A 23,578-nucleotide genomic window follows, 5' to 3' on the forward strand; every position below is an offset into this window, starting at 1 on the left:
GCTGCCTTAAGGCATTTTTCTCAAGGCTACACATACCGAGTTCCTCCTCATAAGGCTTAGTTTCCAGTCCTTTGATAGTTCACTGCCATTCTCCACACTCATTCCAATTTTTTTCTGAATGTTTCTTAAAACATGCTCAGAATTGGACACAATTCTCAGCGTAGAGTCTGACCAATACAGAATAGAATAGAACTATTCCTTTCCTGTGATTTGGAAAGTATACATTATTGACACAGCACAAAATCCATTTACATTTTAGCAGCTAATCATATTGATTTTTAGGATCCCATCAGATTGACTCACACTCAGCTGCAATTCCAAGACCCTTTTCACGCATACTACCACCAAACCCAGAATTCCTCATTCTAAATTTGCACATTTGATTAGTTCTTTTCCCCAGTTTGGCATCTGTGTCTGTTAAAAGTTCTTCTGTTAATCTCAGTTCACTTCTCTCTAACCTATTTTGAATTTTGTTTGTCTCCCAAAGGATCTGCTATCTCTTCCAGTTTTGTACGATCTACACTTTTTCACTCCATTTAACCCAGTATTCTTGCAAATTTAAAACCAATTAAATCCAATCATTTGATGACTAGGCCCCACTTTACCAAGTGACAACAAGTAGTACTAATTACATGTTTACACAGTTGTCTTATAATGAAGCTTTTAGATCAGGCCCTCCTGACTGGGAATGATGGGACTTGCAGTACAACACATTTGGAATATTCCACCGTGAACCTGGCCAGATGGAAAGCTAACCACCGTTCTCTAAAAAACTGTGCCTGGAAAAAGATTTTTGGGGGGGAGGGGGAGGTTCTGCAGAAGCAGTTGTGCAAAGCCAAGCTGCTCAACTCCATAGAGGAGCCTTTGAGAGGCCAGAAAAGAATGTTTCTCTGTCCCTCCCACACTCAGACTTCCTTTTTCCAGCATTCTCTGTCCACGTAATTTTCTCTCTCCATTTTCTGGGTGTCCTGAAGTCCAATCTAAGTGTTGGCCAAAAGAGAGAAGTCATTCTCAAGTTATATATTAAAAGGTTACTTTTACTGCCTTGGAGAAAATGCAATTCCTCCGATAACATAAACGATGGGCAATTTATGACCCCTCAGGGAAAGCAATTTTTTTTCTTTTTTAATTTGGTTCTTGGTGTTTCCTTCCCCGTATTGCTAGATTTTTTAACTGGTACTGCTTACATTATTTTTTACGGTGACTGAGGGGCATCTAAACTGAAACAATAAACACTGTTAATAAAAATAACAGCCTGAGCCTTAGTCGGCTGCACATCGAGTCAGCTGCACCCCACTTCAATAATAATAATAATAATAATAATAATAATATAATAATAATAATAATGGCTCTACCACGCTAGCATCCCGCCAACTCTGCTAGCTGGGTTCACACAATGCGCCGAACCCGAAACCCGCGTCAACGAATCCCAGAACCCCACCGCCCAACCGAGGAGCCCCATTCCAGGCAGTTCACGTGAAGGGACCCTCCAGGTTCACACGACGCGAGCCCGCGAGCCCAGGCGGGTGGGGCGCGGGACGTCCCCTCGGTCACCGACTCGCTGCCGGGCCGGACCGAACAGCGCCGCCCGCCGCCGCCCTCCCGCGCGCCCTCCTCACCGCTGCCGCTCCCGAGGCCTGAGCCGCGGCAGGCCTCGGTCGGGCTGCCCTCGCGACCGCGCCGGGGGGCCGCCGAGCCTGACAATGCCGCCCCTCCCTCCGCGTCGCCGGCCGCCGCTGCCGCCGCCGCCGCGCTTCCGCTTCCTCGCGCGCGACGTCACGGCGTCGTATCGCGCTCCGCGTGACGTCACGCGGACGCGCCCCGCCGGCCGCTGTCGCCTCGGAAACCGAAGCGCCGTTCCTGGACTTCCCCCATCCCCCCCCCGAAATGGGCTGCGAAACAACCCAAGAAGCGGGAAGGCCTTCGCTCTCGGCCCCTCCCGCCGCGCCGCGGGGGTCCGAGGAACACCCCTGTGTCTTCGGAGCGGCAGCTTCCTCGGCGGGAGTTCTGAAGGGGGAACAAGCGCGCCGAGGGGGGAAAGAAAAAAAAGACTACGACTCCCAACAGCCTTAGCGGGGAGGGGGTCCACTTCCGGGGCGGCCCACTCGTGGGCTTCCGCGCTGCTCTCTCCGGCCTGATCAAAAAGGAACGGCGGACAATCCCCGCGGCGCCGTACCACGTAGCCCATACTTCCCAGCCAGGGGCCGCATTGGGCTGGATCTCAGGTGAGCGCTGGGCCGTAGCTCCCGCGGGACCGAGCGGCGGGGCGATAAACGGCAGCCTGAACACCCTTGTCCTGGTGACGATAACAGCAGTCATTTGCCAAGCGCGTCTGCCGCCCGACGCTTGCCGACTCCGGGCGGCTCGCAACAGTCAACCCAGGAAATTATGAACTGAGACGCTGAAGCTCTCGGAGGACCCGGCACAGGTCCGTGGCCGAGCCGGGAGCAGCGCCTGGGTCTGCCCGGTTCACATCCGGCCCCAGCTTGGCGGCGGCGGCGGCGGCGGCGTCTCCGCCCTGCATCGACTCTGGAAACCTTGCCCGGAAAAGTGGGTGGCCGAAGCCCGGGATTTTCCTTACTTTCGCGTTCATGAGGCCAACTTGTGAAAGTATAGCATAATACGTTCTCAGTGTTCATTGATTGATTATGTGCCATCAAGTCGTTTTTTACTCCTAGCAACCACATAGATAGATTTTCTCCATGAATTTGTCCCCAACCGGGTGGTCCTTCAGGTCTTCCAATGGTGCCCCCATCGCCACTGCAGCTGAGTCCCTCCCCCTTGCTGCTGCTGGTCCTCTTCTCTCCTTCCACCTTTCCCAGCATCAGAGCCTTCTCCAGAGCTCTGAGTCTTTGCGTAAGGTGTCCAAAGTACGATAATTTGAGCCTGGTCATTTGTCTCGAGTTGAGACCTCTGGGTTGATTTGTTCAGTGATCCATTAGTTTGTTTTCTTGGTTGTCCACAGTCTTCTCAGAAGTCTTCTCCAACCCCAGAGTTCAAAAGCATCAATACTCTTCCTGTCCTGCTTCTTCTAAGTCCAACTTTTGCTTCCACAGAGTGTCACAGGGAATACCATGGCTGGAACCGTTCCGATCTTTGTAGGTATAGACACATCATTGCGTTTGAATATCTTTTCCAAGGCCTTCATGGCTGCTTTACTGAGTGCTAATCTGGCATATTTCTTGACTTCTTGTTCCTTTCTTGTTGATGGTTGATCCTAAAAGGCAGACGCTGTGATTAATGTATTATGCTGTTATGCTTATAATGGTATAATAGACAAGCTCGTTTGGAGGTCTGTAGGCTGCCCAGAGGCAACCTAATTGGAATGGCATATAAGCCTGTAAAACAAACAAAATATGCCCATTGGACTCTAGGGACACATGAATTACAGCATGGAAGCCCTGGTTAAAATCAGGAATGAAAACCATTCTGACCTGTGATTTAAATGAAGAAGCCCTCCTGCTGAAATAAAACCCTTTTATTTGCAAGGTTATAGGTTCTGTTCTGGTGTGACCACTTGGTGCTCCAATGAAGGACTCCTTGACCCTCCTGTCCCGCATCCCGGCACACCCAGATTCCTGCTGCTGGTTCCTAGCCTGGAATCCTACAGGGACGCTTCTGGCTTCTTGTGGTGGGGACCGTAGCATCCGCATCTGGGGGAAAGAAGGTAGGCTCTGACGGTCAGCTTGGCGATTACACTTCCAGGGAGGGAGAATATGAAGAGTAGGGCATGTGCAGTGTTCCAGGGTTGAAAAAGAAAAAGGAATTTGGAGCATGTGAGGGCACTCACACGGCACTGTCAGGAACTCCATAAAGAAGCTGTCTTTTCCTGACCTTGCACAGCAGCCTCTTTAAGAAGCAATGATAGGGGCTATGTGTGCGCCCACATATGTTCTGAATCACCTTTTCCCATTTGAATCCAGGTCCTGGCAGTGCCCTAATAAACATGCACCCAGTCTCTGGGCTTTAGGTTTGGAATTGAAAGCTCTGTTCCCTGGATTCCGTGGTGCATCTCTTAAGAGAACAAGAAGGAACCTTTGATATCTGACTCAACCATAGATTCTTGCAGTTGGATAAGATATGGCCTATGTGCTTGACCAAGTATTGGATGTTAAAGCCAACGTTTCCTCTGGCTGCATTCACACAAGATGTGAAGCCAAAAAACTTAATGCATGTACAGACCATCATTCCCCTCCTGTCATATACTGAACTTTATTTATTTTATTTTATTTATTTATTTTCTATCCCACCTTTATTATTTTTATAAACAACTCAAGGCGGCGAACATACCTAATACTCCTTCCTCCTCCTGTTTTCTCCACAACAACAACCCTGTGAGGTGGGTTGGGTTGAGAGAGAGTGACTGGCCTAAAGTCACCCAGCTGGCTTTCACTCCCAAGGTGGGACTAGAACTCTTATTCTCCCAGTTTCTAGCCTGTGTCCTTAACCACTAGACCAAACTGGCTCTTTAAGTATACTTTGTGGCTTACCACACTGTCTGCCTCCCAAACTGAGAACTGCTTTGGTTGGTTTAATGGGTATTTCCCAGTCTAAGTGGATTCTTATCTCAACCACCTTTAATGACTCGGTCCTCTGTCAGTGCAGCTGGAGCTAATCTTTTAGGAAGATTGAGTAAACACTGGCGGTTAGCAGAGGTATGATACTTCTCCCTACCCTCTTCCCTCAGCTCCATCACAGAGAAGCTAGATATTTGATTAATACGGTTTATCTTGAGATGCCAAGATCAGGCAGGGATGTTACAAACCACATCGCCAACTTTCTCTCTTGCCAGGTGATGCCTGGGTGTGCAAGTCTGTTCTGGGTGAAGGACATCAAAGGACCATCCGCAAGGTGGCCTGGTCCCCCTGTGGGAACTACTTGGCTTCAGCCAGCTTTGATGCAACCACCTGCATTTGGAAGAAGAACCAGGAAGATTTTGAGGTACAGGAACACCATCCTTTGCAGCTACTTAAAATCTAACTCAGATTTGTTCAATGGAGAGACAATAATCTCCATTGTTTGGACAATAATCTCTTATTATTAACGGGAAAAAAATTAAGGTATCTTGAATCCTTTGTTATGCAGTGCACTTCCACACTCATTTGGTTCCAATATTCTCAAATAAGCACCACAAGCAACATGTAAAAATAAGGGGGAATATAAACAAAATATGACTGAATTTGACAATGTTATAACTCATAACAACAAACATTTACTGGGCACAATTTATTATATACTAGTGAAATACAGTTCAGAACTGAACAATTCAGATATTGTGTGACTACATGGATGCAAAATTTAAATACAGTTAAAGAGATGAAACAGTGAGAATCTCAGTGGAAAAAGAATATTAATTCACCTTAAACATTATACTTAGAGACAACCGGTGTAAGTTGTTTTATTGTTAGAACATTACTCCAGTTATGATTGCTTAGATTAGCAGCTCTTTTTCCACCAAATGCTGGAAATGCAGAGAACAGACTGGAAATTAATTTATCATAAAAGCGAACTTACTTTGAAAGTTGTAATTTCATTTCAACTGAGATATTTTTATTAAATTTCACCAAACCACACATTTCTTCCAGATACGCTGAACTGGCGTTGTATATGATAACAGCTGCAAGGATATTATATGCTTCTTTTTTCAAAAAGATCTCTGTTATGATCCCTGTATGGAAGCATGGTTAACTAAACTGTGGGAATATGCTTTGATGTCTAAAATAGCATATCTAAAAAGTAAATTTGATGTGTAGTTCAGTCTTAACCCTTACCATTTCTGGACTATAATTTTATGCACGGAAGTGCCACATCCAAATTTTTAAGATACGTTACTAAATTTGACACATGTCAAATTTCTAATCCTGTTGAAACAACAAAGGCAGCATTAAATTGGTTCTTAAGGGCAGTGGACCATAACAGAAGAACTAAAAGATTAAACAGGCAAAATTTTATATTTCATGGGCCAGTCAGCACTGATGTCAAAATGAGCTTGGTTGTCAGAAGACCGTCCTGCTGTTGAACATTTTTCTTGGTGTTCTCTGATCGCTGGTTGCCCTTCCCATCAGAAATACCCCCTCTCTTTCTCCACCAGTGCGTAGCTACTCTGGAGGGCCATGAGAATGAGGTGAAGTCTGTAGCCTGGGCCCCGTCTGGCAGCCTCCTGGCTACCTGCAGCCGAGACAAAAGCGTCTGGGTTTGGGAAGGTGAGAGCGCGCTTGGAAAAAGGTTTGGGGCAGACTGTCCTTCGGCAATGGGGGGCGAGGGGCGCGCATTTGGAACTCTAAGGGCCTGTCATGGCGCTCTCACAAAATGGCTGCCACGTTAGGCATGGCTAGTCCCAACCCCCCTCCATTTGATCCAATTTCCCTGCCGCTTGTACTGCTGTCGCTTCCGTTCTTACTTTCTGGGTATAGGTCCAAACAACGGAGGGACTACTTTCTAAGAATGCCAAAGGGATTCATGTAAATCAGGCTGATAGCTGGGGCTTTTAGAAATCTTTTTTAAATAATAAAGTTGGGGAGGCTGCCAAGAACCAAGGGAAGGTGCCCTGAAGTCCCAGGAACCATATTTCTGTAATAAAGGAAATTGAACTTCTCAATATATTAATATACGTTCAGTCTGTGTGTTTTTATTGTAAATCCATGGAATGCAGACATAGGGGAAGATGTGTTTCCATCTCTTCATTTGGTTCCCATTCTCTCCCAAATTTTTATTTGTTTGTTTGTTTGCTCGTTTGATTTTTATCAAATCCCCCCCTCCTCCTCTGTTGTAGTGGATGAAGAGGACGAGTATGAATGCATGAGTGTCTTGAATTCCCACACGCAGGATGTCAAACACGTTGTTTGGCATCCTAACCAAGAGGTGAGTATGGCTGTCTTCGGTGGGGTGGGGGGCTCTCCTCCTGCGTTGCCACAGCAGCTAGAAGATTGCTTTTGTAAAACAAATGCTGAGATTCTCTGGAAATGGGAATTTTACATTTGGCCCAACATGCCGCAAATCTTGTTGTTCATCCGCTGGCACTGATCTGGGATTCCCTTTTGGGGTTCTCCTGCCAGCTGCTGGCATCTGCCAGTTACGACGACACTGTCAAACTGTACCGGGAGGAGGAAGATGACTGGGTGTGCTTCAGCACTTTGGAAGGACACGAGTCCACTGTGTGGAGCTTGGCTTTTGACCAGAGCGGAGAACGGCTGGCTTCCTGCAGCGACGACAAGACTGTGCGCATTTGGCACCAGTTTAAGCCAGGCAATGAGCAAGGTTGGTGGTACAGCAGGGTGCCCTGGGTTAAGCCCCAGGGGATGTGACCGTGGACGCTTTTCCTTCCTGCAGCTCTGGAAGGAGGTTACTGATGCTGGTTTTCAAGAGCTCGGTGCAGACAATGCAGAAACGCAGGCACTTTCCAGTTATGCTGCCTGAGTCTTGTTTCTACGTGGTAGCCAAGCAGTTGCCTTGTAAAGGAGGACAAGCCACATGGGTGCGCTCAGTGTGGCTTGGAGTGCAATTCAGTAAGCTCCACCCAGCATGGGATTGTGACTGTTGCACTTCCCAAACTCCTGAAGGGCATCAAGTTGCCAGGCCTTAATGCTTGTCCTTATGTAGTTGGATCTATTCATTTATAGATTTACATGCCACCTATTCCAGTAACTTTGGGCAGGTTACAAAAATACATACTGTATATTGCATCAAGTCTTAAAGTTAAATGTGAAGACCTCTATAAAAAGGTAATGTTTAAGCCGTCTTCTAAATTGTAAGAGGAGGTGGCCGGCTTCAAAATCATTCCGAAGTCTGGAGAAAGCAGAACTGGCTTTTGGTGTTGCATGTACAGTACCTGTGGCAGGACCAGATGCCCATGGAGGACTGGAGAATGTGGGGTGGACTGCACAGGAACAGGTCGTCCTGTGGGCAGCTTGGGCCTAACGGCCAACTTTGGCCACAAAGTCTTAGAACTGCTATTCTCCAAAGCAAAGTAAAATAATGAAATGGGAGAGGAGCTAAGCCCATGATTAAGAAGCATTTTTCCTCGCTGAATTGTGGAGATTGAACAGTAAGTAACGTCTACCTGTATCACCGATTGGGTGGATGGATTCCTGCAGTGCGTGCTGTGCAGGGGTACCTTTGTAGGTGACTTGGAAGCTACAGCTGGTTGAAAATGCAGGGGGAATCTGCTGCTGCATAGCGACCCCTATTTTTAGGTTGCTGTACTGCGTCCTGGTAAGGTTCTGGGCCAAATGCAAAGTCCTGGTTAATACCCATAAAGCCCTCTGTGGTGCAGTGCTAGATTACTTAAGGGACACCCAATACCCCCCCAACCCCCCCCCCGGTATGATTCTGCCTGTGCTGTGAGTATATCTAGAGAAGGTCTGCTGAAGACCGCCCCCCTTGGCAGGTGGTGACAGGACCGCAAGGCAGGCCATCTCCATGGCTTCCCCCATACTGTGCAGCACGCTGCACCCAGCGGTGTGCCTGACCCTGTCATGTCTGGCGTTGTTGAAGAAGATGGTAAAACCCTCCCGTTTTAAAAAGGCTTGTGATACTTAACTACGTTAGACAGGCATCATTGTACTTTATATTTTTAAGTGTTTTTTTTTATTATTGTGGCAATTTGGAGGTGCCTTTCAATAGTGTTGGACACCCTTCAGGATCTCCAGATTGGGTGATCAAATCATTGCAATAAATAAAGCAGAGGAATTCAGACAGTGCCTGTAGCGCCAAGCCTCTGAGTTAAAAGATGGTCCGCAGACAGTTCCCAAAACGTTGCGTGCTTATTCGCCCAGAATGTAGATTTGCGTTATTCTGCATCTACCAAACTAAGGGGCGCAGAGGAGAGAGGTTTGTTTTCTGTCCCAGCAACTTTCTCCACTCCCAAAGCCTTGACTGGGTCTCCGTAATTTAAATCTCCCCTCTTCCCAGGAGGCTTTAAGCCCCTGCAGCAGAGCCAAGAGACAGCAGCCCAAGGAGCAATCTTGTGTGTTTCAGGCGTGGCCTGTAGTGGTCCCGATCCCACTTGGAAATGCGTTTGCACCCTCTCTGGTTTCCACACCCGGACGGTCTATGACATGGCATGGTAAGTGGAGAGAAGGCAGGACAAGCTGAGGTCTGTATCAAGAACTGGTTCTTGTGAGGATGTTTTGCAGGTCGCACCACTGTAGATGGAGGAGCAGCACGAATCTAAATGCCCCTTTTTAGGAGAATGGGCATAGATCAAGGCTGTTTTCCACTGCAGAACGTTGGATTTTGTGACTGTTCACGGCCTTATTTCCAGGAGGAAAGCCAAACTCTGCCGCATTCTGGTGAGGGGAACGCATTCGGATAAAGATGTTTCAGCTACTATTCTACCCTTGTCTTCAGACACTAATCTTGCCCCTTGCAAATGCAGAGAAAAGTATAGCCACATCTATAAACTTGCCGGAAGCCACACTCTAAAAAAGGCCAGGTCCAGAACAACAACAGAATAACTACTGATTAAAATTAATTACCTGTAAAATAAGGTATCCCATGTGTAAAATTAATGGTCCCTCTCCCCTGCAAGTATTAATCATGCACTCTGCCCATCCTCCCAGTAGAAACAGCAATAAAGAAAGAGGGAAATGCTGGGGTAAAGGGAAAGTGTAGCTGCCCTGGAAAAGGAGAGCGGGCGGGGGGCGGACTTGGGATGGAGAAGATCACTCAGTAACTGTACAGGCAAGGCTACATTCAAAAGCATCCAGACTTTTCAGCAGCCCCGTCTGCACCCACTGCCCATTCTTTTGTCCTTGGTTGCTTAGTTTTATATTCTAAGAAGGTTTCACACAATCCTCCCCCCTCCCCTAATTATTTTGAGGAAAAACTCGTAGGATCCCTGTTTTGGGCCTCTCCTCCCACTTGGAAAGCCCTCCAGCTAGGGTAATTTGAGCAGAATTGGGAGATCTTGGGGGAAATTGCTTAAAATATTGATAAATTGTCATTCAGGGTTGCTCGCATCAACATTCTAAGTCAAGACAGGAATACATTTGTGGAGAACGAAGTAATTCATTGGCGATGATCAGAATAGCCACAGCAGTTTTCGAAGACTCTGAAATGGTGATTGCTCTGAATTAGCAGCTTCTCTTTAAAGTGCCCCAGTATATTCCGAAGCATCTGGTCCTGTTCCACAGTTGTTTTCTTTTCCAAATTCCCGGCAGGTGCCACCTGACGGGTGCTTTGGCCACTGCTTGTGGAGATGACGCCATCCGGGTGTTTGAGGAAGAGCCTCTCTCGGACCCTCAGCAGCCCACCTTCTCCCTGACTGCCCACGTGGCCCGGGCGCACTCTCAGGACGTGAACTGTGTGGCTTGGAACCCCAAGGAGCCGGGGCTGCTGGCTTCGTGCAGTGACGATGGAGAAATGGCCTTCTGGAAGTACCAGCGCCCAGAGGCTTGCTGAGCACGTGGTTGTCTCCAGCGCGGTCCACAAGCACTGGATCCCCCAGAAAAGGCAACTAAACATCCTACAAATCGATTGAACGGTGTTACAGCCATCTCTGTCCTTCCAGAAGTTACTGCAGTTCCCAGGTGAGAACTACTATCCAAAAGGAACACACTGGCTTCAGCTCAAGAGGGAATCTGATGGTTCTTCGGTATGGATCCAGGTTTTTGCCCAGGCAGGCTGCGCTGAAGCTGGATTTCCAAGGTAGGCCTGAAGTGAACCTTGGAAAGCTTTCCTATCCCTGCTGCACTGGCTTCAGTCAGTGAAACAACAGGCTTTAGATGCTGGTTTCTACTTAGCAAGCCAGACTCCTAAAGATGTCTGGTGGGGGTGTTATGAAGGGAGAAGAGCAGTTACTGTGACATCTATAAAATGAATAAAATGTAACCTCTGCTGTTGTTCATCTCTTGACTTCTTTATTAAAGTTCAGCTTCCCCGACCTGGTGCTCAGGTGGCTAGGGATGATGGGGAAGATTTCTCCCTATGTTTGGGGAGAATGAAAGAGACTGGCGTTGGAGAAAGATGAAGGGGAGTTTCAGAGAGCAGGACTAACAGGTCTTCAGGTGGGACATGTTTTTGCTAAGGAACTTCTTCAGAAAGGTATTTTTCTTCCACTTACGATAGGCACTTGGATTCTCTCTCCAACCCCCTTCCCATTCCATTTCCAAGAACAGTCATCTCCAATCAAATATCTCTCACCTGTGAATGACCTTCTGATATCGGCCAAGTTTTTCTTGAAAAAGATCACAGGAGAAAAGGGGAGAAAAAAAAAAACAAGTAGCCCTTGCCAGAAAGATTATATAGGCATCCCAACCTTCTGGGGTTGGGGTTATATTCACTACTCATAGCACAGAGAAAACAGTCTGTACGTTTTCTGAAAATGATGAGCTTTGGCTGTTACACAGGGGAAGGGGAGAGTCCCAAAAATTGAATGAAGGGCTAAGAACAAGTATTTGAGTAGAAAATTAAGTCTGAGCTTATTTCCCTAACCCAGCTGTTGTTTTTTGCTCTGAGCAACCTTGTTGAAACTACAAGGCTCGTTCCCATACACACAGGCATTGACCTCCAGCACACCCACCTTTTGATTCCCAAGGGCTGGCAGCTAGTATCTTCCTCAGATCCAGAGTGCGCCTCAAGCAGTGGTTTTGACCCTAGCTAGCCCCCCACCCCAAGACTTTATTCCTGCAGGACAACTGAGTCCATAAGGACTGGGTAATTCTTAGAAAATGAAGATAGTGAAAGGCTGAAGACATCCATTTTGCCCTGAAATGATCCTAGACAGCCATCACAAATAGGGAAAGGATGGATCTAGTGGGCGATACGTTGAGAACCTCTATGTTGAGAACATCAGGATTAAAGGACTTGGATTGCTAACTATTAATATGCAATTAACATGAGTTTTTGTTTGCTGACCATAGCTTTAAGAGAACGGCCTTTACTGACCCAAGATCGATTAGTTCTTCTTGCAGCCCATAGCAGTTGTCTCCAGGTCCATAATATGAAGGGATCTTAATTTTTTCCCCCACTCTTGTTATTTTCGCAGCTATACAGTATCATTAGAAAGGCAATTGCATTATTCTGATCTTTACCCAAATATTCTTATCCTGTTTGGTTTTACCACGGCCTTCCTCTCTAAGGTTATCCTCTATTTGTTCAGCATACTGTACTTCTATTTTTGAACCCGAGGAAACGAAAATACGTCATCCATATCTTCACTAAGCACGCTGGTCAATACTACCTTTGCTTTAATACTGTACTTAACATCAGCCCAGAAATTTCACATTCCAAATGAGTTCTTCTAAGCCATCTTCATTTTGGGCTAACGAAATGGTATCTTCTGCACAGCACAAATCATCGGCGTTTTGATTCCAGGTGTTGTCTGTTCCAATCCTACTGTGCTATGCAATATACTATATACTGAGGCAGTATGCATCCTTGACTCTCTCTTCCCAGTTCTAAACTAGTTGGCTTTTAAAGCAGCTTGATGTTCATTGTAAAGAATCACAGAATTGGAAGGAGCCATTTAAGCTGTCAAAGCCATCCTCCTCTTGGTACAGAAATCCAGATTGGAGCATCCCAAAGAAATGGCTGGGTAATTGGTGGCAATTTCTAAATCTTTATCAAAGCCCAGTACCCAGAATTGGATAGAATTTTGAAGGTGGGGGCAACCAAAGCAGAATAGTCTCAGACAATTACATGCAGTGTTTGATACAGCCTTAATCACACTGACCTTCTTTGCAGCTTTTATTGGTTTGTGGACTTACTATTTTCATGATCTTTTTTGCAAGTAGTTAAAAAAACCCAGGTATCCCCAGTTGGATATTTGTGAAATTGGTTTTTGTTTCCTTAGTGGAGAACTACGTAGTTACCTATTCAGTTTCATTCTGTTGCTGTTAGCCCATTTCTCTATTCCAGCCTTTCTCAACCTTTTGACCCTGGAGGAACCCCTGAAATATTTTTCAGGCCTTGGGGAGCCCCTGCACATTCAGGCTCAAATATGGGCCAGAAGTTACAAAATTATTACATTCCTTTCATGGGCAGGCCTGCATAGATGCATCAACGGTGTTCTTAAACTGAAAATCAATAAAACCTCTTTAATGTGAAGATGCCTGAATTTGAAATATTTTTTTAAATAAATCGTGGTCTCCCAGGGAACCCCTAGTGACCTCTTGCAGAACCCTAGGGTTCCACAGAAACCTGGTAGAGAAACCCTGCTTCATTCTAACAAAATCTCAAATTTTACCTGTCAGAGTAGTAGCTATTCCACCCAATTTTGCACCATTTCCTCCACCTTGTCATCCAAATAAATCCTTGTTCTTTCTCACCCACTGAAATGTAGCCACACTGTCATGAGCACTGATGGTGAGCAGGAGGGGGCCCCTATCCAGGGGGGGAAACGCATGCGTAGTACTGAGGAGTTAAGCAGCCATTCAAAGAGACACAGATCAGACCCACCTTGACTTTTGGGGTTCATCTGTCTGGGTTTTTCCCACGCTTCTTCAGTTTGTTAGGATTTTCTGTCTATGTAGCAGTAATAAAACACTAGAGACCTGCTCCTTGTCTCAGCGTGGTTCCTGGCTGTTAGGACACACATTCACTATTCCAGTTATCTGACTTTTTTTCCCCCACGCACTGCTAAGACCTTGCATTTGCTGCAAACATATCCCAGCTTCTTTTCAGGCAGAAAGACAAAGGTGTGAGAAGTACAGCAAGTCGCTGTGCAAATTTCTGACTTTTTGACTTCTTAGAGCATCTCATCCTCTTCCTTGGAACTCTTGACTTAGTGGGAAAATGTCTTAGGGACACCCCCTGAAACTCACTTGCCAGTTTCCCCAGACAAGTTGTTTCAGTTTGGGATCAGAAGAGTCATCAGGTATTCTGGTCAGCCCGCTAGCTTCCACATTTGGCATGACCCGCACAACAGCCTTGCCATAACCGTCAAAGAAAGGTAGCTTTATTTAGGGCCTCTTGGTTTCTCCATTATCCATCTGCAGTTAGCTCTCTGATCCTGTGTCCCCGTCACTTCTGAAACCTGCTTATTCTTGGCATATATTTTTTCCATTTACGCCTCTTCTTCGTGGCAAGAGAAACTTGCAGGATGAATTAGTGCAACGGCTCAGTAATTTGCACATTCTCTGCTATCACCCTCCTTTGACGCATACATCAATCTGTTCCACTTCCTAAGCCACATAAGCTAGTTCCGTATTTGGCAATAAAAAAACTATTAACCCTTTTAAGTACCTCGCCTCCTGCACTTTAAAGCAGTGTTTCTCAACCGTGGCAACTTTAAGATGCTGGCTGGGGAATTCTGGGAGTTGAAGTCCACCCATCTCAAAGTTGCCACGGTTGAGAAACACCGCTTTAAATAGTTCAGTGATTATTCCATCTGCACCTAGTGTTTTCCTGACAGCTGATCAGTTTCCTGACATGCTTCACTTCTTAGAACTGGTCCCTCAATAGAGTCCTGCCACTTCACAAGCACTACCAACAGCTGATTTCAAATCCTAACAGCATCTGTTCACCCCTCTATTGCAAGGGAGCCATTATAGTCAGTCAGAAAACTAAGAGAAGAGATTCCGCTTCAGCAGACATCAACACTGTAAAGCCTGCCTATTTGGTTTACTTGAACTCTGAATTCCATTAAAACTGATGGACGTGCTGAAAATATATCATCTATTACAAAATCTGGGACCTGCAAAGAGATGTTTTTTGGTACTGGAGCAACAGAGATAGAGGAACAATTGTGTCAGAAATGGAAGAAGTGGTGCCTGCAGCTTCTTTATTTAGAGCTTCCTGCTGTGAGGAACATCATACCCAGAAGAGGGCAAGTCTGTACTTAGTCTCCTGCCTTGGAGATACAAAACTTTGATTCTAATTTTATACTCGATAATGAGTGGCAGAGGTTACAAAAGTCTGATGCAAAAGACAAATACAAATCCATAGTGTGTGTAGAGGGTTGGGAATATTTGAAAGGCATCAACAGATACGCAGAATAATTACCTTCAAAAGGAGCCCTGAGTTTGTTCCTGGAGGTTTTTATTTTGGAAAACTAGCAGGATCTCAAATGAATTAATTCAGCTCATTTACTTAAAACACTGTACATAAAGCTGCTGCTTGCTTTGCTGAGTAGAAAACAGAAAAAGCTCAAGATGTTGGAAGGAACACAAAAAAAGGAAGTCCCCCTATGCCTGGTGGCTGAGGCTTAGACGATGAGACAGCCAGGAGCTTGCTTTTGGAGGGAATCTGAAGGCCAAGAACATCTACGGCACACACGTGAAATAACTCCCCACCCAGCTACAGTGGCGATCTGCTCCAAGAGAGTCCGGAATGGCTTTGTGGGGTCCGTCACAGAGGATGTTAAATGTCTCAGTCAGAGTCGCTGTCACTCTCTGCCTCCTTTACGTCCACACTGAACTTATATTCCTGGTCACAGCCCATGTAGGCGTCGCTCATGAAGTAGAGAGTGTAGTTGTGAGTCCCAGTGGCTGGGGCCACAAAATCCAGTTTCACCTAAATAGCATAAGAATTGGGTTTTTAGAACAAATCAGATCACAAGTGACTGGTAGAGTGAGCGTTTCCTACAAAAAGCAGGGCCCATGGGGCTTGCTCACAGTGCAAAGCCAGATCAAAGCGATTGGCAGCCCTTTGGGAAAAGCAGGAAAGCACACAGGCTGGATCAGCTAAGCTAAGGGCGAACAAAACAGGGACACAACAAAACCAGATGCAGTTTGTAGCTCTTTTAACTTCATAAAGTTTCATGTTGATATTTCAGATTTTCACAACCAGAAGTTTTTAAAAATTCAGTAACCACTGAGCACACAAGCAGGACAGTGGACTTGAATGTGAGACGGGGAAAAATGACACAACGAACAGAATTCAGCTTCACAGACTCCTGGATTCCTACCATAACTGTTCGAGACTGCCTTGGGGCCCTCCTACTTTCCCCTTTTGTTTTGATATGCCTGCACTGTCATGATAAGCCTGTGAATTTCAGCTTATCACGGTCCAGCAAGCCACTTCCACTATCCAGAAAGAAAGGGTCCTGTTAAGGAAATTTAAAGTCTACCAGCACATTTTCTTCCTTCTCGTTCTTCCACCCTTGAATTTCCTTCCCTGCTTTTCCACTGTTATTCCAAGGCATCCTCAGCATTACCAGAACTTTCTCCCACCACTGAAGAGATCTAAGTCTCTCAGATAGCACTCAAGTAAGATTGGCCTTTCCCGGATCACAAGCATACAGTCTTTAAAAACCTTCCTTTTGTACTCAAAATTGTCATTAAGTGCCTGTAACATAAATACTGTGAATCCTGCCCAACATTGTTCTTAATTGCTCGGCCTCTTGACCACTAAGGCTCACCAGAATGTCCTACCACTGTTCCTAGCATTTCCTTGTTTGTAATTGTCCTGCTGACTAAGCTCACGTATGTATGGGAAGTATGGAGCAAGGTGAAAGAGAAAGATGCCTGTGTTACAGACACGTCTTTAAAGCATCACAGCCTTCTGCCCTGTCTGCCAGGGCTGCTCGTTTCCCAACAGGCCCAGCTTACCTTAGCCTTCTGCTGCAGCGTCAATCGCTTGATGGAAATGAGGCTGTTGGACTTGGAGTCACCAATCACCACCCACCAGCCTTCCTCACGTTTCTGGGGGGAAGAAGGAGCAAAGAGGACAAAGTGGGGCATGCAACAACTGTATGTTCTCAGCCTGGACATGCCCTTGGCCCCTCACAGAAGCTGCTTCAGCCATAGGCTTCCCAGAATCTTTCTCCACGGACTCTGCTTACCTGTGGGAACAGCGGGGCAATCACTGGCCCAGTAACCTCCTCCTCTCGCTCCAGCTGCACCAGCACAACCACAGGCCCTCCGCTGGAGAAAGAGAGCAGAGCAGACCTCACGTGTTTCCCCAGTACTGTTTACCCTCCCTGGACCACTACAAGCCAAAGGTAAACCTTGGTGGTTTCCAGCATGGAATCCCGTCCCATACAGATTTTTTGTTGGTGCCTTTGAGTCAGTCTTGACTCCTGGAGACTGCCTGGAAAATGTCCCTGCCATTTTCTTGGCAAGGTTTTTCAGAAGTGGTTTGTCCTTACCGGATTCCTAGGGCTCAGAGAGGGACTGGCCCAAGGTCACCCAGCTGGCTTTGTGCCCAAGGTAGAACCAGAACTCCCAGTCTCCTGGTTTCTAGCCTGGGGCCTTAACCCAGTGCTTCCCAAACCTGAGTAAATTACCCAACATTGGGTAAAAGTGGTTTTTCTTTGGTTAACGACACACAGACCCATTAAACTGACTTAAAGTGTTTTACCTACTTTCTGATAAGCAGCTTTGGGTAATGAAAGAAAAAGTTTGGGAAGCCCTGCCTTAACCGCTACACCCAACTGGCTCTCACAGAAAGTTTACTACCTGTGTAACTCTGAAGGCAGAGAAGTGGCCTCTGAATGCCCCATTTAGTTAGGTTGAGGAACCCTGCTATAATAGTTCCTTAGAATGAACTGCTGCCAAAGCTGCTTACTGAATTTGTCATTCTTCAGCTGGCACCCCATGGACAAACCGGCTCACTGTGTAACTGAAGAACCAGACCGTCTCATTAAGCCTCAGGCCCTGATCCTCCACCCTCCTCCTCATTGGTAGCAATGCACATTCAACAAGGATCGCCTCTACCGATAAGCCGTGAGAATAGAGAGAATCGCTGTTGTAAGCTACATCTCCAAAGACCTTTCCTTGCACCTTCCCAGCCCCGGTACCTGCGGATGCCGTCCTTTTCCACCACCTCGTAGGAGAGCTCGATGTTGGGGTAGCGGTTGCAGAAGCGAGCCACGTCGGCAATTTGGGCATCAGAGAGCTGAAGCAGGGCGCTGCGGTCCTCGTCTTCCATCTCCATGATGTCAAACACACTCTCCACTCCCTGCACAGAACGACAGGCATGGGGTGAGCCGAGGCTGGCAGCCCAAGGGGAAAAGCTCCCGGGTCACAGTGTCATTCGGCAAGGGCCCCCATGCAGTATCAGCTGACGCATGTATGAGGATCAGCTGGAGGTGCTGTTGTGGCCCGCCTGGGGGGTGACTCTAAGTCCACCTCTCGGTGGAGGCAGAGCAGAGGCCAGCTGGGAAGGAAGCAGGGCGAACCACCCCCGGCGCCTGTCTTTCTGGGGGCGGTTGGGCAGTTTCTCGAAATAAATTCTCCAAACCGCAAGCAGTTCATGCTACTCTGAATAAAGCAGGCCTCCTTCAGGACAGGCCACCCTAGAGCGTCTTGAACTGGAAGGGTTTGCTTCCAGAAACTGCCCCGGAAGAGCCGGATACATTCCACAAACTGGGCCCATCCCTGGTGCTCAATTACTCCTCGGGAAAGACAAGGGGCCCATTTATAATGCCGGCTCAAATCTGCCTGCTGACCTCAGCACTTGGAAAGGTGACACTTCTAAGCAGGTGGCTGTTTCTTCACTAGGCAGCTAGCCAGGGCCGCCCACGGTACTGTCCACGCAGGCAGCATATAAACCTCGTAAATAAATGGTGGTGGTGGAACGGCCTTCTCAAAAAAAATTCTTGTCCAGTTCAGCACTCTGTTTTCCCTGTTTCCTGCTGTACCCAGCTGGTAATGACTGTTATGCCCTTTTCCTGGGCTCCTCCATTGCTCTGGCTAATGGACCAAATGGGAGCCCAGGCCTGCTCTCACCTTCTCCGTGCAGCGCTTGATGTGTTCGGAGGTGAAGTGTGGCAGCTGCTTCAGGTAGGAGTCCTTCGACCACATGGCCTGGGTGACCATCTGGGCCAGCTCCATGGCGGCCAGGGCGGGGCTCAGCCAGCCGTTGCTGGAGAGGACGTCCACGCAGGCTTGGATCAGCCGGATGGCCTGGGGATGGGCAGAGCCGGATTAGTGTCTTGGGTGCGGCGGACAGGAAAAGCACCCGCTGAGCTCCCCAGCTAAGCAACGCTCCTGCCAGGCCAGAAGAGGTGGGACTGGGCCACTTGCTTCCATTCCCCCTCCCGCCTCCCCCCACCGCCGGCACCTTGCTCAGGATCTCCTCGGTGTCCGACTGGAGCTCTGCGCTTAACTGCATCCGTGACAAATGAGCTTGCAGAAGGAGGTTGGTTTTGACGTGGGGGTCGTTGAACTTGGGGTTATTCAGCTTGTGGGGCACTTTCTGGGCCAGCTGGAAAAGAGAGGGAAGGGGGAGCCGCCTTAGCATCAAACACGATCAACCATACATTGGCGCACATTGCCGCCTCCCCATGCTGCCCATGGAAGCGCCACTTACATTTTATCCAACAAGAATTTAAGCTACTGAAATCAGAGCATTCCTTAGGCAAAAATACTGCGGGAAGAATACATGGGATTCTGAAAGAAGTGCACACCATTCTTGCAGTCCACTAAGTTTATTCTGATAGACTAGTCTGAAACCGGCCACTGCGGATTTTATCATTCTGTAAGCTTCTCAACAAACTGATCAAGGAACAGAGCGCTTGTAGCTGTCCATCTCATACTTACGTGTATTCTGACTTGCAACTCGGATAGGAAACATGAAGCAGATCACAGGCTGAATAGTGAATACAAAACCAGACTGAAATTCCCATAGCTTTTTTCACTTCAGCTACTGTAGGCAGCCGAAAATCAGGAGGAGCCTGGTAGTGCCCTTTTCAACTAACAAATTTCATTAAAAGGCAGAAGCCAGTAAACTATTTCCAGTTCTTCTACGCTAGTTGGCTTTTTGTATGAAGCTTCCCAAAACATTCTGTCTTTCTAAGAGCAGGAAAAGACAAGCTCTGAAAAACCCTTATGGATTTGGGGAGATGGAGCGGACACAGCATCGTTGCCACCTGTCTGCTGGGGACAGAAGAATCCCAGCTGGGTCACCCCAGGGCTTCCCTTGTTAGCCAAAGCCAGTGCTGGGCTGGCCATGCAGGCACAACAACTAAGTAACTCACCAAGCAACCCCAGGAAACCCCTCAGAGAACCAGGAACCTCCTCTGGCATAGGGATGATGATTTCCCTACCTGCCGCAAGAGATTGTCCTCATGGTGCCTAATAGGAATATTCTCATATTCTGCAGCATTAGAGATAATTTCAATCAGACCTCTCACTTTCGTCTTGGCATTCAGGGACATGCTGAAGAGTTCTAGAGAGGATGATTTGAGAAAGAAAGAGAGCCTGCATCAGATACCAAGCTACAGCCTCAGGCAGAAAAGTTGTGGCAGCAAGGGGCATGGCACCCCTCTCCCCCAGACGCTTTACCAATGGTGGTGTAGTTGATGTAATAATACGCCGCAATCATTCCCAAATTCAGAGGTGCCACGTCCATCTCATCTTCAACGCTGATGCACTTGGACTGCTCCAAATCACTCAGAGTCTGCTCCACTAACTCGGAAAGGTGATCAGAGAGATGCCTGTGGGACACACCTGGGCAGAGGACAAATCAAGTCAGAAGCTGCACATCTGGAGGGGCTGGGAATAAGGAACTGCCTGGAATGGGTCAGGAAAAGAAATCCACAAATATTGGGACACTGCCCCTTTCACCTTGCAGGTTGTAGTAGTTGGGATTCTGAGTCATCCTGCGGTACAAGAAGGTCCAAGTGAGATAGTCCACAGCATCCTGCTTGTTCTCAATGGTCTTGGTGACAATTTCAGCATTGAAGTGGTCATGCATGCAGTGATCTAGATGAGACTCCACAGGAAGGGGCTCATAGAGGAACTTTTTGAAGAAATCCTTGAACGGAAAAGACAAAATTATACTTAACATTGGAAAAGTTGCCCGCTCATGGTTCAGGACAAATGATTCCAGAATGCTTCAAACAAACCATGCCAATACAACATGCAAAATCAATGAAGGATCTTACTGGCGTAGGCTTTCACAGCCAGTGTCAGTCAGGTAGTGATGAGTTTTCAGGCTGAATGACCATGATCTAGTTTTCTGATGTCCTGACGTTTTCATTAATTAAGGACTGTTTAGTGTGGCGTAAAAAGAATCTGCAGAAGCCTCACCAGAAAGAACACTTATCAGTATCCTGGCTCAAGGACAGGCCAATCAGGAACCAAGTTTCTTGGAATTCTCCAAAACAGACCAATCAGAAATCTACCTACACAAAGAACCAATCAACAGCCTGGTTCAAGGCCAATCAGGAACTGGTTCTCTTGGAATTTCTTCAAAATAGACCATTTAGAAGTCTATCTAGATGAGGAACCAACTTTCTTGGACTCCGGTGACATAGGCCAAGCAGAGATCACCTTGCTACATTCAAATACAAGAGCCCAGTCAGCCCCTGTTCAGTTGCCTGTGAGTTGCTGAGAAGTATGTTACTTAGCAGCTCACTCTGCCTCTGAAGATGCCAACCACAGTTCCCCGCAAAACATTAGGACATCAGAAAGCTGGACCATGGCCACTCAGCCTGAAAGCTCTTCACTGCTAGAAGGATGCTAAATTCCTAGGAGCCCCAGCCACTAAGCAGCAGAGGAATCTTCCTGCTTCCCCATCGTTGCTCACCTTCTTGGACCCCTGGCACATAATAACACAGCGTCCCTCGTCATCCTGCAGTGGGCGGTTAGCACGGCCCACCATCTGTAGGACATCATAGATAGGATAGTCCACATACCTGGCACAAGGAGAACAATTCGCTCTGTTAAGTGAGTTAGTCAAGAATCCAGCATTCTCTCTGGGGGAGGGATTGCAATGTCCACAGCCCTGGAAACTGGATCAAACGATCTCAATGCCTTCACCCATGACAAAGGTTAGCAGCACACAGAGAAGGCAGCTGTGATTTCGACTACTTAATGAAAGCCCCACTTACATTCTCTGACCTCTTTGCCAACAGAAGAAAGAGATCATACACCTCTAACTGCACTAATCATAAGGAGTAATAAAAATCCATGTTTTTACAATGTTCCAGTGTGAATATTCTATAGGTCAGATCACATTTGCATCTAAGGAGAACCCTAAATCTAGCAGCAATCACTCTGGACACTGAAGTTGTAATGCACAAGGTACCCAAAGAACTCATATTTCAATCCTAATTGAGTGACGCGTCAACCCTGCAGGCAGACCAACTTCCAGGTCAATTGACTTGCATTTCAGCAGCAAAACCGCACAGATGCATTGGAAAAATCACCAAATTTGAACCCAGGTTCAACTGGAACCCCACCATCCGTCTCCCTCTAACTCCCCTTGACACCCCGAGGTGCTGCCCAAACAGCCGCCCAGTCTAGCAGCTGTTCCAGCCCCCGCTTCACTCACGCGTGGATCTTCCCGTTGTAGTACTGTGTGTCCATGATGATCACCAGGTGGGCAGCTAAGTTCATTCCCCAGCAGAGGCTCCGTGAAGCCACCACCACCTGAATGGCACCTAAGAACGAATCACAATGGCACCTAAGAACAAACCCTCCCAAATCACAAGAGAGGAACAGTCCAGAATTCAACCACTCCCCTAGGCACATATTCATCTGGCTGTCTGCAAAGAACTGTCCATAGTAGCCAGGGCACAAATAAACCTCCACAGCTTGGAGGAGGTACGTCCAGTCTGCTACTCCCTACTCAAGCAGATTCATTTCTACTACAGCTGATCAGAAGCCTCTTCAATATGCAACTGGCGTTCACCCACTGCATCTCACGCTACCAAATCAACAAGGGAGATGATACAAGCTTTGATTATTTCTTCTCTGCAGACCTTTTTCAGCTGAAACTGAAAACACGCTCTCCTCGTGCTCTTTTACTGCAATATTACAGTGTACTAGTTGGTCTTCCCAGATCTACAGAAAGCATTTAATACATTAAGTTGTTTCCCTGTGAATATGATATTTTCTTTCTCTTTTTTTTAAATTAGGCCTGTTTATTGGGCCCAGTTAGCCTTGCTTTTCCTTGCCGGTTTACCTGAGCTGAACAGCTGCTCCACAACCCTCCGTTCCATCGCGGTCAGTCCCTCATGCAGGTAGCCCACCCCGTTCACCACCGTCTCTTTCAAGGTGTTGTCGTTCAGCTTGTCCAAGTAGGGAGCCACGTCCTTCTCGGTGCAGTGCAGAAACCTGCCGAGACAGGAAGCCGGGCAGATCAGAACCACTAGCAGGCCAGGTCTTGGCCAGCTACTCCTTCACAGAGGAGAACGTTGCCTTTGTGGAGGGCCGGACTCCCTCTCGCTGTAGGGGGGCTACACAGAAAATGAGAAGGGCACCCTTTCCCTCTTGTCGCCCCCCCCCCTTCGGCAGCTTCCTCTTCCACCACCCAGCAGACAACTGGAGAAGCAACCAGTGGTTCCTGTTGGAGGTCTGGACTGATTGCCCCCCTTTCCAGCCCCCCTTCTAAGCATTTCAGTTCCCTCCACCTCCTCCGGCTTCCCTCCCTGCTCCCACCCCACACGCTTGAGATCTTGGACCGCAGGTGCGAAAGGCTTGCAAGACTGAAGAGAAGCATCTTTTAGAAAAGGGAAGCCACCCAGACCGGCACGCTGGAAGAGAAGGACCCTGTTATCTGTAAAGACTGAAATCAAAACGGAACAAGCTGTATTACGGACAGTGACCAGTGAGAGAGAGAAAAAAGAGAGAGAGAAAGGGAAAACAGAGCAAACTATCCATGTATAAATAGGTAAACAAATAAGTGGGTACCTTTAAAATAACGTAACGATTTACAGACGTAAAGCCTATAAAGTCTGTTCAGCTGA

The 23,578-nt window shown here is 47.3% G+C and overlaps 2 protein-coding genes across 2 annotated transcripts in view; one reads left to right on the forward strand and one right to left on the reverse strand.

Annotated features, from left to right (window-relative positions):
• The first annotated feature begins 3,224 nt into the window (after positions 1-3,224).
• Positions 3,225-10,844, forward strand: CIAO1 (cytosolic iron-sulfur assembly component 1). The gene is made up of 7 exons (XM_063310923.1): positions 3,225-3,667; positions 4,793-4,941; positions 6,092-6,203; positions 6,773-6,861; positions 7,056-7,257; positions 8,977-9,064; positions 10,161-10,844. The coding sequence occupies exons 1-7, from the start codon at positions 3,529-3,531 to the stop codon at positions 10,399-10,401; spliced, it is 1,020 nt and encodes a 339-aa protein (XP_063166993.1). The 5' UTR covers positions 3,225-3,528; the 3' UTR covers positions 10,402-10,844.
• A 3,854-nt stretch (positions 10,845-14,698) lies between these two features.
• The window catches only part of SNRNP200 (small nuclear ribonucleoprotein U5 subunit 200), a 45,474-nt gene continuing 36,594 nt past the window's right edge, over positions 14,699-23,578 (reverse strand). Inside the window, exons 34-45 of the mRNA XM_063311192.1 lie at positions 22,795-22,946; positions 22,162-22,270; positions 21,415-21,523; positions 20,451-20,640; positions 20,169-20,333; positions 19,931-20,052; positions 18,946-19,089; positions 18,612-18,788; positions 17,681-17,841; positions 16,724-16,805; positions 16,491-16,583; positions 14,699-15,453 (exon numbers count right to left, since the gene is read on the reverse strand). Coding sequence (XP_063167262.1) covers positions 15,310-15,453; positions 16,491-16,583; positions 16,724-16,805; positions 17,681-17,841; positions 18,612-18,788; positions 18,946-19,089; positions 19,931-20,052; positions 20,169-20,333; positions 20,451-20,640; positions 21,415-21,523; positions 22,162-22,270; positions 22,795-22,946 — 1,648 coding nt within the window. The 3' untranslated portion in view covers positions 14,699-15,309. The remainder of the gene's footprint in view (positions 15,454-16,490; positions 16,584-16,723; positions 16,806-17,680; positions 17,842-18,611; positions 18,789-18,945; positions 19,090-19,930; positions 20,053-20,168; positions 20,334-20,450; positions 20,641-21,414; positions 21,524-22,161; positions 22,271-22,794; positions 22,947-23,578) is intronic.

Source organism: Candoia aspera, chromosome 9 (genome assembly GCF_035149785.1).
Source record: "Candoia aspera isolate rCanAsp1 chromosome 9, rCanAsp1.hap2, whole genome shotgun sequence".
NCBI lineage: Eukaryota > Metazoa > Chordata > Lepidosauria > Squamata > Boidae > Candoia > Candoia aspera.

Excerpts from the sequence above, each read along its gene's own strand:
- CIAO1 (XM_063310923.1), top strand. The coding sequence starts at position 3,529 with ATGAAGGACTCCTTGACCCTCCTGTCCCGCATCCCGGCACACCCAGAT. Across the intron at positions 6,204-6,772 it reads AAGCGTCTGGGTTTGGGAAG|TGGATGAAGAGGACGAGTAT; the intron begins GTGAGAGCGCGC and ends CCTCTGTTGTAG. Across the intron at positions 6,862-7,055 it reads TTTGGCATCCTAACCAAGAG|CTGCTGGCATCTGCCAGTTA; the intron begins GTGAGTATGGCT and ends TTCTCCTGCCAG.